General features: G+C 41.2%; 1 protein-coding gene and 1 long non-coding RNA gene across 4 annotated transcripts in view; one reads left to right on the top strand and one right to left on the bottom strand.

The window, feature by feature from the left end:
- Positions 1–96: 96 nt before the first annotated feature.
- On the bottom strand, positions 97–7,080 carry LOC129203765 (uncharacterized). Its single transcript, XR_008576143.1, has 3 exons — positions 3,423–7,080; positions 2,160–2,423; positions 97–1,193 (listed from the first exon to the last, which is right to left on the bottom strand). It is a non-coding gene; the product is annotated as an uncharacterized LOC129203765 (long non-coding RNA).
- The window catches only part of LOC129203764 (Y+L amino acid transporter 2-like), a 26,036-nt gene continuing 14,039 nt past the window's right edge, over positions 2,293–14,289 (top strand). Inside the window, exons 1-3 of one of the 3 annotated variants that reach the window (XM_054818688.1) lie at positions 2,293–2,432; positions 2,570–2,664; positions 10,121–10,638. In XM_054818688.1, the coding sequence (XP_054674663.1) occupies positions 10,137–10,638 (502 nt within the window). In that variant the 5' untranslated portion in view covers positions 2,293–2,432; positions 2,570–2,664; positions 10,121–10,136. Of the gene's footprint in view, positions 2,493–2,569; positions 2,665–3,378; positions 3,532–10,120; positions 10,639–14,289 lie in introns of those variants that run through there. The other 2 variants (XM_054818687.1, XM_054818689.1) reach the window with 2 other exon arrangements.

Raw genomic sequence — 14,289 nt, 5'->3', positions numbered from 1 at the left:
GGGAGGAACAGTGAGACCCCCACAACCCACCGACTCATTTCTAGAACGTTTCTGAACATTTCTGAGCACATACTGCGCCTGCTCAGTGATGACAGACCCCCGCCTATGAGGCGGGCACATCGGGTTATAAAAAGGGACAACATAAGTTTTCAGCGCGTGCCCACCACCTGATGACTACAACTATAAGCAGAGAACATCGCTGGATCCAAGGGTGGTGATATCTTTTCTCTTTTCCTCTCTCTCTCTCTCTCTCATTCTTTCTCTCATTCTTTCTCTCTTTTCCTCTCCACCACTCTCTTTGTCTCTAACTTCACTTTCAGCGAATTAGGGTAATATCGTTACAAGTTTTGCTAAGCCATTATCTTTTATAGTTCTGCTAAGTTTTAAGTGTTGCTATAACTTTTGCCAAGCCTCTATCTTTTGTAGGTCTGCTGAGTTTTAAGTAAATTTGTGATTTGTTTGAACCTCTAGAGTAATTGTCATTACTCCTGATTACCACGCAGAGAATTAAAAAGTTAACCTCGCCCTAACCCACCTAAGTGGGATGGGACACCTAGTCACTTAGTACTGGCTAATCCTTGTGTTCTGCTCCCATATCTTGAGTTAACATGGTTGTAGAGGTTCCTTGATGCGGTCGGTGCGCTGTGCTCTGTCCTGTGTCAACTTCATAGGAAGTAAGTAAAGATCTGATTTTACTGAGACAACACAAACAGTGGCATTTGTTTGTCATTCAGACTCTTGCAGCTAACAGCAGAGGGTGTTGGGCAGTATTTTTTCAGTCGGGGTTAATGGTAAGTGCATCTGTTGCAGACAAGGACTGAGGGAGCCTGTGCTGGCCGAGCGCTAAGGTGCAGAGGGCAGAGGTAAGGAACAGGAGGAAGCAGAGGACTTGGCAGAGGTGTAGCTCAACTGTCTGATGCATCCAGGCAGTGGTATGAATGAAGAGGGCTCTGGAAATAATTGAAGTACTCTTGTTTCCAGTGCAGAGTATGAAAAGCCTTCCTGAGCAGTAATGGAAGTGTAGGCAAGAAACCAGAAAGTGTCACAGGCTTATTCAGGCAAGTGCACCTCGTTTTGCTGTTCCATAAGCAAATGCGTGTATGTGTAGCTACCACACACAGAAGAATCGCTATGAGCAGTAGGTTGGCACAGGAGAATCCTCACTGCAGAAGTGCTAGTCAAATTCTCCAAGACTGCAAAAGTGAGTGAGAAAAATATGTTATAAAGGAAGTCATATTCACTTCACGTTATCCATCCCGCTTACTTAAAATGCAAGTAAGTGTAAAAGGAACTAGATTTTGTATTCACAGAAGAAATGCTCAAGAAAGAAATGTTTTTCATGCACACTGCATGCTTTATGATTTATGTGCTCCTACTGTAAATTTGTGGGAAATGTCAAGTAGGGCGTAGCCATCAGACCAATAGCAATATGGGAAGCATTAATGAAGAAAACTTTTTGTTTCGTGTTCCAACATGCAGCCTCTACAGAATTAAAGCAAAGAGCTGAAGCTGGCTTAGGAAGGGGGATATATGAACAATATAAAGGTGCTCTACAGCTCTAAGGAGGGCAAATGTCTGACTGACAGAGTCTCTCAGCATAGCATACAATCAAGAAAACAGTTTGGTGCCCCAAATCAGAAACAGGACAAATTCAAGTTCAAATTTCAGAGTGAAAGTCATGATGCATTCTTGAAAAATATGTATTTTGGGGTTTAGGCTATAGTTTTTTAACACTGTCCTGACAAAAGAAAAAGATTTTAAGACAGCAGAGGCCCTGATTAAAGAACGTGGTGCTCAGCCTCTCTGTTCTCCCAGCAGAGAACAACATCCCTGCAAAACAATTCTGTTGCCAGAATGTTTCTTGATATATTATAATATACGTAACCACAGATTCGCAGGCAGCTGGAATTGTGCAATTTTTTCAGGCAGGCTTAGAGAGCTCTTAGGGATAAATAACTGTCCTTCATAGATAAAAATAAAGCAACTTGGAAGCTGTTTATTCAAAATACTTGTCACATACCTGCTTTGAATAGTGTTTTAAAAAAGCACAGCCATTTCTGTGTAAACATTAACTGCAGATCTGTCTCAATCTATCACAGAAAGCACGTTTTTACAAGATGTTACTTTAAATGGAAGAAATAGGAGGAGCACTGACTTACCATGGAAAGATTTGGGTTGGTTTTATTATTGCTTTAAGTCACGGTGGGTTGCAGTGTGGAACGTACAACATGATGCAACTCTCCTGCTTGTTTTCCAGTTGGATTACTGAGGCTGATTGGAGGGATATCTGTGATTGAATTCAATTATTTCACTTTCCTGTCTGGATTAGTCGCCCATTCTGATGCAATCCTGTTTTCTGGTGCCTCAACTCAGTCCAGTGCCTTAAGACTCTTGACCTGCTGGATCAGCTCCTTCCAGATGCCCTTTGACAAGTGAGTACAAATTTTAGCCTTACTATTGGCCTTGTTGTTCATGGAAAACAAAAATTCCAGGTTAGTGCTCTTTCACTCATTAACTTTTTGCTCTGCCCAGAAGACTTTATTTTCTGGATGTTTACTTGTTTTGATAGATGTTGTGCTGTATACCACACTGGCCCTTGTTTGCCAAAACTCCTTCATAAAGAGGGTGACATACTGTTTCAGCAGACAGAGCTGAATACACTGGGTAAGTGATTTCTTTCTTTGCTTATTTTTTTCTTAGATTTTTTAAAAGCTTATTTAATTAATATAAGATCTTAACAACAGAGCAGCCTGTTTTGTGTGCCATGCATCATGTCAGAAATTATTAGAAAAGCCACATGTATATAATTGTCTGGTTAAGAAAAATAACAGAGTTGATAAATATTTAATAATGAGTACATTAAATTTAAAAGAAAATATAGCAAAAAAGTAAACAGATAAACATGATGTTGTTTGAAATTAAATAATACCTGTGTTTTTCAGTTAACTACCACTCTTTTCTAGTCTCACTCTGAAAACCTTTCTGTTTTGGCAAGTCATGCCACGAGAATAAACATATTCTTTGTATACAGTGTTAGTAAAAAGTCTCATTGTGGCTTTCTAAATTAACAAGAAGGAATTAGACTGCATTAGTTTCACCTTAACATCTGTTAAAGTGTTGTTCTTGGTTTCAGTGACACATGGACAAAGGATTTTTTTTTTTCCCCACCTTCCTTTTGTCTTATTTCTATCACGACTTTCTGAGGAATAGAGAGCAGCTGATACTTAAGCTGCCTGCTTTTGCCTGCTAATGACCTCAGTTGACGTTGTTTGGAGAAACCACATTCCAGGAGAGTCTGGGATCTTCTTTCTTGAAAGCGCTCATTGATTTTAATATTCATGCTACCGTAATAAAAATAGCAGCTAAAGGCAAGGCTAAACCGAGAGTGAGAGAAGAGACTATTCATATTAGTGTTAACTTACCCGTCCTGGTGAAACAGACGTATGCTCATATAGAGCAGCAGCTAGGGAGTCACTATTCAATTACAGTAGCCTTTCTGCTAAAGAAAACAAGCATATCACAAACCCTCTGGTAAGCCGCTATCTTCTCTTTTTAATACCTTTCATAGATTTGGACTACAGTAGCTTCTTTCTCAAATATCCTCTGTGATTTGCTTCGGGGTGGGAATGGAGTGCTGAGGGTGGAGCAAGTCTGTCCTATGGGAAAACCAGCCTCTGACCACAGTAACGTGACTGGAGCTTGCGAAGCATTAATTTACTGAATATTTTTATAAACATAAAATTTAAAAAGCAAAAGGAAATCTGCTCGTTTCCTACTGGGTGGGATATGTTTTATTCAGAGGAGATCAAAGTGGATTTGTTGTTGTTGTTGTTTGGTTTTTTAATTATTATTGCTAAGAGTGTTTTATGCTGTTCCTTCATAACGCATAATCTTGTTTTGTTTGCCTGATCTCCTGTCACACTGGAAAATGTTCAACAGTATAATCTGCCATGAATACTCCCCTTAAGACCTGTTGATGCTTATGCTGAGCAACACTGTTTTGAAGTTTGATCCTCACATTTTAGTTATGTTGAAAACTGCTGGCTCATCTGATTTCATGTCAGTAGCTATTAATATAAATATATATGGCTGTTGGGTTGGTTTTTTTTTTTTTTTTTTTTGTCAGTCTGCTACACGCAGGGAAAAAACACCCAGAGTTACGTGGAGAAAATAAGAGATTACTCATGACTTTTAAATAAACATTCTATAGATATATTGATTTCTAATACAAACGTAATTAAAAAAGGCTAGATTTTGGTTCTAAATGTCATCCTTAATGTCATTCATTTTCTAACTGAAACTAGAAAATATTGGGGGTTTATCCACTTTATTGCCTGGCTTGACTTTGCTATGTTCATTGATGGCATAGCAGACTTTCATTATTGAGAAATTATGTGGCAGTAGACAACAATCACCTAAAGAAAAGGCCATGAAATTATCTGAAATAATGTTAAGGAGCAAATTTGATGTCCAGCATGTTCCAAAATCGTTGATAGGATATGACTTTCTAAATGCCCTCAGTTTTTAAGGGAATCTGCTGAACAGAGTAATATTTGGTCTCTAAGAAGGATCCTCTGATTTATTTACTAGTATTTCTTGAATTAAAAGCTGAGAATTTCAAAATTTCCTAACAAATAGAGGCAGCTCAGTCCCTCTGGAAGTCTATATGAGCAGTTCATAAAATGTCACACTTCCATAACCCCTGACCAAGCCTTGCTTAATTATTTGGCAAAGGTTAATTACCTCCTCAAGAAGGAAGCAATCACTCATGAGGCTGTAAATCCCTGAAGGATGGGAAGTGTCTGAGAAAATCCGGCCCTGCCAAACCAGTCCTGCACTAATTTATGGAAGAACTGTCTTTAATTTCAACTTTGGTTTTCAACTATCAAGCTGTCCCTTCCTCCTTCACTCTTTTGTATGACTTCTGGCAGTGGCTTGACCGAAAAATGAGCAATTGAGAATTAGCTGTATATGATGTTATCGTTTTCCTTCTTATCAGGTGTCGGTCTACAAGTTCCTTTCTGTTGCTCTTTGTGCATACAGCTGGGAGGTAAACATAAGATTGCAAAGGATTTAGGGGCATTTGCCTGTCTGTGCTCTCAAGGCATTCTGCTTTTTCTCTGAGAGGAAAATTTTCCTCCATTTGTTGAGCAAGCTCCTAAGGGAGAACAGGACCTGCAAGAAAACAGGGTTCTGAAGTTCTGTAGTAGAGATCACTTGCTGACGCAAGACACGGACAAGTGTTTGCAGCTGTTTCATTTAGCCTGCTGCAGCCTCTGAGGCACATCGGCATGTTGATGCCTGTCTGAATCTCTGATTTCCAGAGAGCAACAGCTCTTCCTGCTTGTCACAGTCCATAGGGACCAAGAGAGCAGGGACCTTCCTCCATGTCAGGAAGCGTTTTTGTCTTGCTCTTCAGCCTTCGTACACGAGAGCTACTAAAATACTTAAATTTTTGATGCCATAAAGTTTTATTATTGTGGTAGAATTACCCTTTAAATACTTGACCATGCTAAAGCGGAATGCCAGAATGCAAAGAACCTCCCCTTTTTAATTACTGCGTAAATTAAATCCTTCTGTTCTCAGAAAGCCACTCTGAATTCTTCTCTGTTAGAGTATTCACGATCAGGCTTTGTTACCTGTTATAATACAGGATTTTTCAACCAAAAAAGACCAACCTCTGTAAGCTGTCAACTTGTTACAGCTCTGATGGTTGTCCCCAGCACATAAGCTCTCCCAGACCTTAGCTTGTACTGGCTCTCACTTGGATTATGTGCACTCTCAAAATGTGACCTACAGAGATGCCCAAGTGACAGAGAACAGAGCCATGCTCAAACAGCTAGGCTTCTTAGCTTAAGCGTTTTGGCACACCAGTTCAAGGCAGAAGCAGCAGTGATGGTCCCAGAAAGGGGAGATGGTAGCACGAGGATGAAGCGACAGTGATGACAGTAGAGCAGGACTATGGGCCAGGTTCAGTAGGAACAAAATAGCAGAAGCTGTAAATGAGGGAAAGGGTTAGACCACGGCAACAGCCATTGGGCATATCCTCAAATTGTTTTAATTACTGCCTGGATTTTAACAGCAGTAAATTCTTTACACATTTGACAAAAAAAAAAGTTATTCTTCTTTTGCTATTATACAGGAAGAGCTGTACAGGAGACTATTTCCTATATTCTGCTGATTTTCTTAATAGCATGAAGACTTTGCTGAGAACTAGCATGAGTCTTGCCTCAGTCAAACTTTGTTTATTTAAGGAAGACATAGTTCTGAATAAAGAAATTGATAACAGCTTCCACATTGTGACCCCACTGAATTAAATCAGTGCACTGTCAACGCTAGTGGGAATATTACCATTGGCTTGGGGGGCAAAGGACGCACAAACAGAAGCTATTTAAAAGATTTTGTTCTCAAATTGCTACTTTCTTGCAGATTTTCAGCTGGTATTAATTGGGGTAACTTAACTACAGTGAAGTTACACATCTTGGTTATGGAAACTGAATCTCTTATTCTTTGATTCTCAGGCTGTACCTATTCGTGGACTTAATTCAGGGTCTGGTTAAAAGTTTTGCTAATGTGACGTCTCTTAAAGTACAGAAGTTTGAACTGTTTCTTCTTTTAATTGTTTTTCTTTCAAAGCGGTTTCATCCACAGTCACTTATTTATGAAAGAAATATTTCCCTACACAGCTCTGGTTACACATTTTTAGAGATCTGAAATAATCGTTTGTTAGCACAAGAGAGAAGGAAAAAAATATGCAAAACATTTTGTTTTTTAAGAAAATAATTTAATCTTTACCTTTGTGCTCTCATGAAAGCTACAGATTGTAAAAGTTCTACTAGACTCAAGTAACATTGCCAGTTTAAATGCTCAAATTCTCTTTAGCTACCAGGTCATCCGTACTAGACATCAAAGTTCAGGTTTGATATCATGTACGCAAGTTACCTGTACTAGTGACAAACTACCAATTGCATTATAGAATCACAGAATGGTTTGGGTTGGAAGGGACCTCAAAGATCATCTAGTTCCAACCCCCCTGCCATGGGCAGGGACACCCTCCACTAGACCACGTTGCCCAAAGCCTCATCCAACGTGGCCTTACACACTTCCAGGGATGGGGCATCCACAGCTTCTCTGGGCAACCTGTGCCAGTGCCTCGCTACTCTAACAGTAAAGAATTTCTTTCTAACATCTAATCTAAATCAACCCTCCTTCAGCTTAAACCCATTACCCCTTGTCCTGTCACTGCACCCCCGATAAACAGTCCCTCACCATCTTTCCTGTAGGCCCCTTCAGGTACTGGAAGGCTGCAATAAGGTCTCCGCAGAGCCTTCTTTTCTCCAGGCTGAACAATCCCAACTCTCTCAGCCTGTGCTCATAGGAGAGGTGCTCCAACCCTCTGATCATCTTTGTGGCCCTCCTCTGGACTCGCTCCAACAGCTCCATGTCTCTCCTGTACTGGGGCCCCCAGAGCTGGACGCAGTACTCCAGGTGGGGTCTCACAAGAGCGGAGCAGAGGGGCAGGATCACCTCCCTCGACCTGCTGGTCACACCTCTTTTGATGCAGCCCAGGACACGGTTGGCTTTCTGGGCTGCAAGCGCACACTGCTGGCTCATGTTGAGCTTCTCATCAATCAATACCCCCAAGTCCTTCTCCTCAGGGCTGCTTTCAATCCATTCCTCGCCCAGCCTGTAGTTGTGCTTGGGATTGCACCGACCCACGTGCAGGACCTTGCACTTGGCCTTGTTGAACTTCATGAGGTTCGCACGGGCCCACCTCTCCAGCCTGTCAAGGTCCCTCTGGATGGCATCCCTTCCCACTGCAGCTTGGTGTCTTCGGCAAACTTGCTGAGGGTGCACTCAGTTCCATTGTCCATGTCACTGACAAAGATGTTAAACAGTGCCAGTCCCAGTACCGATCCCTGAGGAGCACCACTCATCACTGATCTCCACTCCATTATGTATGCTACTTTACAGGAAAATAACTTTATCATCTCATTTATTAGTGAGACTTCATTTCAGAAAAACAGGTAGCCATTGGTTTTGATCACTAGTTGCATAGCTCCACATTCACACCATCTCAGGAACAGCTGCATTTTAAATTCTCACTCCCTTTGAGCTGTATCCACTTAAACGTCTGCGCATTTTGGCACAGAGCCAGAGCTCTGAAAGCCTCACATTTAAAAATAAAACTAAAAAATTTAAAGAAAAATAATTCCCTGATCAGGCATAAAAAACACAAGGTGATTTTAAATCAGCTGTGCTCCCACAGTAGTAGTAATACAGAGTTCTGCCCAAATTTCTAGCATGTTGCTGTCCTGATGGGCTCTCCGGACAGCTGCGATCGTGGGAGGGGGGTTCTGCCAACATTTCGCAGAGCCATGGAAAGTAGAAACAGAGCCAGGAGATTCTGGAAGTATTAGCTCATATTTCAGGGGCAGGGGGTGACTTCATTTCCCTCCTTTCTTTCACACAAGCAGAAAATTGTGTTAATAGTAGGAAACTGGGAATGCTTATCAGGAATTTTAAGGAAGATACATGACTGGTGTATTGGATGCCTGAAATTCCTCCTCCCAGACCAAGGTGATGATTTTTATTCTTAGAGGGACAAATGGAGAAGTAAGAGGAGTCACCCGTGTGTGAAGAAGGGGTCAGGAAAAGATGGGAGACTCAGCAGTCACGCTTGAACACCTATGGCAAGAATTAATATTTAACTTTACTCCAATGTTCCCACAGTGTTCCTGAGGTTAGAGAAAGTGCCACTGGGATGAGAAAAGCATTTAATCTTTAAGGGGAGTTTGACATCTTTTAATCCTTAATCCTCATCAGGCCTCATTAGTTATTTGATCAACTAGGAAACTGAGTTGCACCAAAAAAAGCTGGAAAAGAACACATATAATTATAAATTATTCAGGGCTGCTAAAACAGACGTACTTTACAAAGGAAAGCAAATCTTACAGGAAATTTGGAGAGGGCAGTCTGTTTGTTTTAAACTGGTCATCGACCCCTGTTTTAACAACATAGATTTGTGATCAAATGTTTTTGGCCAGTGTTGCATGGAGGAGCTTTGTTCTGCTCAGAAAACTTGGCTTTACCTCATAGGATTTTGAGGAAGTGTTCTTTGGGAGTGTTTTAGAGAGTGTGTGGAGGGGGGGAAGGGAGGAGAAAAAAATTATTTTAGAGACAGGCACAAAAAAAAAATCCATTGTTCTACGTAAGCATTGTTATGAGTCAGCAGGACCCACAAATTGAGACAGTCGCTGCAGTCCCGGCTGTTACGTTTCTTTTCCCCATCCCAAAGGACCTCAGCCCCGGAGGGGTGCGATGTGTGCACAAGGCTGATTTATCAATGCAGCTATGCATTACGTCATTTTTCCCAGCTCCCAGCCTACTTGGATCCTACCCTGCGAGCACTGGAGTGGGAAGCTTTTACCGTCGCATTTTGTTGGACTCCCTTATACAAAAGTTCCAGGGACAGGGTGTTCAAAACTCAGTCCCTATGCATGCTAGTGGCTTCTACCCAGAAGTCAAGTGAGGTTAATAACTAAACAAGCTGCATTATTCACTGCAGCAGCAATCTCATCTCTAGGAACATCTAAAGCTTTTTTCTTTATCCTCACGTTAACATTAACCTCCTGAGGCTGGAGTTTTTGAGTATCTTTTTCTCTGTTTTCTCTTGTGTTCCTCAGCAGATAATTTTCAGACAGGTGCGATTTGATGAAACAAATAGTAATGAAATAAAGGATGAGAGCAAAATTTAGGGAGAGGTATACCTGTAGGTAGCTGCATTAGAACGTGTTTCTAGGGATACAGTGTCTCCTTCTTCCCTAAGATAACTCCAATAACATAACGTAGAATTACAATTCAAGATAAATAATAGAAGTGAAATGAGAGTTCATGAAAGCTTCAGGATCTATAACCACGGACAGTGGCCTCATATTTATCCATTAAAAAGGTATGGAATGGCGAAAGTTAAGACAATTCACTAGTATGTGGTTCCTGGACTGCAAGATAAAAGCAGGCAAAATAATTGTTCTTTGCACTGTTTATTCCTTGTGTGATAATTATCCATGTCTCTGATGCCACGTGCATTGCAAAAGATGTTCTCTCCTCTTGTTTTCAGGTAATGATAGTTGAGGATGCCAGCCTCCTGGAGAATATGCGGCAATAAAAAATCCAGAACTAAGAATGGAGCAGCTGAAATGGACAATATGGCAGAGACAAGTGAAAAAATGCAGATGAAAAAAGAAATCACTTTACTAAATGGAGTTTCTTTAATTGTAGGGAACATGATTGGCTCTGGGATATTTGTATCACCCAGAGGTGTTTTAATGTACAGTGCTTCCTATGGACTCTCTCTAGTCATCTGGGCGCTCGGTGGAATGTTTTCGCTGTTTGGAGCTTTGTGTTACGCTGAATTGGGAACATCCATCGTTAAATCTGGAGCCAGTTACGCTTATATCCTGGAAGCATTTGGTGCCTTTGTGGCCTTCATCAGACTCTGGTCTTCCTTGCTAATTATCGAACCAACAACTCAGGCAGTGATAGCAATCACGTTTGCTAACTATATTGTTCAACCAATTTTTCCTCATTGTGAGCCGCCATATGATGCAGTCAGGTTGATTGCAGCTGCTTGTATATGTAAGTAACGATATGGTCCCTAGAAGTTAAGAATTCTAATTGTAGGTGCCCAGAGAGATTTGTCCAAATTTCTATTTCTTCACCTTCTGCGAAAATAATTATTGCCTCTCTAAAACATATTCTTAGGAACTAATAATCTTTTGTTTAGATGGATTTTATTTGGGGCTGGGATTATCAGAGGGGAGAGGAGAATTACAGTAATTTGGCTGGGGGAAACTATGACTGCTGATTAAAGATATATATAACTCTATGGATCGTTGGCCTAATTGGCAGCCCACATTTGGTCCATGTTCTTTCTTCCCTATTTCTTGCAAATCACAAAAAATGAACAAAAAATCTTAAAATTCATATGGAATTAAAAATACTCTGTCTAATATGAATGTTGTCTCTAGAGACATTGTATAGTGTAATCAGGCACTCCGCAGAGTTGACTTCATCGTGACTGTATGTCCTCGGTGAACACAGGGATAAGCATTACAAAGCTATCCTCCAGCAGATGGACTATACTCAAATTCTTGTCCTTATAAACATGAATTTGTCAAGCTAGGGTACATGTTCCTTTGAGGCTGTGCTATAGCATAATCTTTTAAAAATTACTTAAATTAAATCTCAACAAAAACTTCCAAAAGGACAAGTAATTTTAATTTAAGGTAACATAAAGTATACTGACAATTCTGAAAAGGTGTTTTCTCTGTAGCCCTGACTCTGACCACTGTGATGCAGAGGAAGTTCACTTCTGAAAAAAGCTCCATGGTATAACTTAAGACCATCATGGCCAATCAACAGCCTAAAAGGCAACTAACCCTATTCCAAAAGATTTTATCAGCTGAAATTCTCCACTTGCACAGGAAAGCAGTTATTTATTGGATCAAAATGTGTTTCTCCAGTGTTCTAGGTGCACCTCATGAAATCCTAACACTTAAGAGTAGTCTTCAAATGCTGGTGTTTCTCTAAGGCTTCACTTTCTTAGTTATTCTTGCTGTAGTCTTCACATGAAACAACTGTGTGCTCTAGTACCTCTGATTTCTGAGCTGATGCCCCAGGTGTGGCTGGCAGCAGCTGCATTCTCATACAGCAAATTAGTTGCCTCACCACTGACTAGGCTTATAACAAGCATTTTGAGTAACAACCCAGATTGCTGGGAAAATTATAGTTTATTATATTAACTCTGATATGCAATTTAGCAGTGTCAGATAGCAAATTTATTACTTGAACAATTTGATAAGGCTCAGTAGTATGGATTCAATTGGCACTTCACCAACATAGTGGGGAGAACTTATTTAAATCTATATATTTAGTAGAAGTTACTGGGAATTCCATGGCAAGATCCCATTGCCTTGAATTTAATTACATTCTGCAGCACATGATACATGTCAGAGTCATATACACATGCAGTGAACATATCCTTTGCGGTGTTTCAAATGGCATATTATAGCATCACAAATGACTCCTAACTGTTCAGTATTGAAACCGTCAGTCAACACTTACTTTATCATTTTTAAGAAATAACCCTAAAATTCTAACAGTTACTGATATATACTACTGTACTTTTAACAAAGAGGTATAGTTAAGTTCTGCTATAGAGATTTTTTAAATTATAGAGCATAAAATCTTATTTCAATGTATATGTAGAATCATAGAATTGTTTGGGTTGGAAGAGACATTTAAAGGTCGTCTAGTCCAAATCCCTCTGCAATTAGCAGGGGACTTCTTCAACCTGATCAGGTTGCTCAGAGCCCTGTCCACCCTCACCTTGAATATTCCCAGGGATGAGGAACTGCAAACTTGCTGAGGGTGCACTTGATCCCACTGTCTCTGTCATTGATGAAGATATTAAACAGTACTGTTCCCAGTCATGTCCTCCTGAGCAACACCACTTGTCAGCAAACTCCATCTAGACATTGAGCCATTGACCACTATCCCCCCAGATGTGACTATCCAACCAATTCCTCATCCACCAGATAGTCTACTCATCAAATCCATATCTCTCCAATTTAGAGAGGAGAATATGTGGGGGACTGTGTCAAAGGCTTTACAGATGTCCAGATAGACAACATCTGTAGCTCTTCCCTTGTCCACTGGTGTAGTTACTCCATCATAGAAGGCCACTAGATCAGTCAGTGCCCGTGGTGAAACCATGCTGGCTGTCTTGAATCACCTCCCTATACTCCATGTGCCTTAGCATAGCTTCTAGGAGGATCTGTTCCATGATCTTCCCAGGCACAGAGGTGAGGCTGACAGGTCAGTGGTTCCCAGGGTCCTCCTTTCTACCCTTTTTAAAAATAGGTGCAATGTTTCCCTTTTTTCAGTCACCAGGGACTTCACCCGACTGCTAAGACTTTATAAATATCATGGAAAAGTGGCTTGGCAGCTACATCAGCCAATTCCCTCAGGACTCTGGGATGCATCTCATCAGGTCCTATAGACTCATGGATGTTCAGGTTCCTCAGGTGGTCTCGAACCTGATCTTCTGTTACAGTGGGAGGGACTTTGCTCCCCCAGTCCCTGACTTGAGGTCCATCCATTCAAGAGGTGTGGGAAGAGAGGTTGCAAGTAAAGACTGAGGCAAAAAAGTTGTTGAGTACCTTAGCCTTCTCCTCATCTGTTGTTACCAGTTTGCCAGTCATGTTCATTGGGGAGGGAGTACATTTTCTTTGACCTTCCTTTTCTGGCTGACATACCTGTAGAAGCCTTTAGTATTCTTTGTGTCCTTTGCCAAGCTCAGGTCCAGCTGTGCCTTGCCCCTTCTGACCCCATTCCTACATAAACAGGCAGTATCCCTATAGTCTTCCCAGGATACCCACCCTGCTTCCACTGCCTGTGCATTGCCCTTTAGGTTGACCAGCCATGCCAGTCTCTTACCTTCCTTTCCTGATTTCTTACAGCTGGGGATCGAGAGCTCTTGCAGTCAATGAAAAGCACCCTTAAAGATCTGTCACCTCTGTTCTGCTCCCTTGTTCCGGAGGGCAGTTTCCCAGGGGAACCTATTGACTAACTCCTTGAACAGCTGGAAGTTTGCTTTCCTAGAATTCAAGGTCCTGACTTTACTTTGCCTGACCCATATCCCACAGGACTGCGAATTCCACCAGTACATGATCACTGCAGCCCAGGCTGCCTTTAATCTTGACATCACTGATTAGCTCACTTGTGTTGGTGACCATCAGGTCCAGTATCGCATCCCCTGTGGTAGGGCTGTCTATTACTTCGCTTAAGAAGTTGTCCTCAATGCATTCCAGGAGTCTCCTGGATTGTCTACAGCTCACTGTGCTACTCTTCCAGCAGAATTTGGAGTGGTTGAAGTCCCCTAGCAGGACAAGAGCCTGGAAGTGCGATGCTTCCTGTAGCTGGAGTAAGAAGGCATCACCAATAGACTCCCCTTGATCAGGCAGCTTGTAGTAAACACCAACCATAAGGTTCCCTTTGCTACCTCCATCTCTAATTCTTATCCATAAGCTTTCAATCTGCTCATGGCTGTTCTTCAGAGACAACTCTTCACACTATTCATTTCTTGATGCAGAGGGCAACCCCTTCACCCCTCCTTCCTTTACCAGACCAAAGTTTACAGAAGTCATTATTTACAGACATATTTAAAATTATATTCAAACCTGACATTAGGCATGAACAATCATTCTATAACCTATTGAGGTTTCT

The sequence above is a fragment of the Grus americana genome, chromosome 2 (genome assembly GCF_028858705.1).
Source record: "Grus americana isolate bGruAme1 chromosome 2, bGruAme1.mat, whole genome shotgun sequence".
NCBI classification, from domain to species: Eukaryota; Metazoa; Chordata; class Aves; order Gruiformes; family Gruidae; genus Grus; species Grus americana.
The sequence above is the reverse complement of the archived record's forward strand: the minus strand, read 5'-3'. Positions and strand labels throughout refer to the sequence as shown.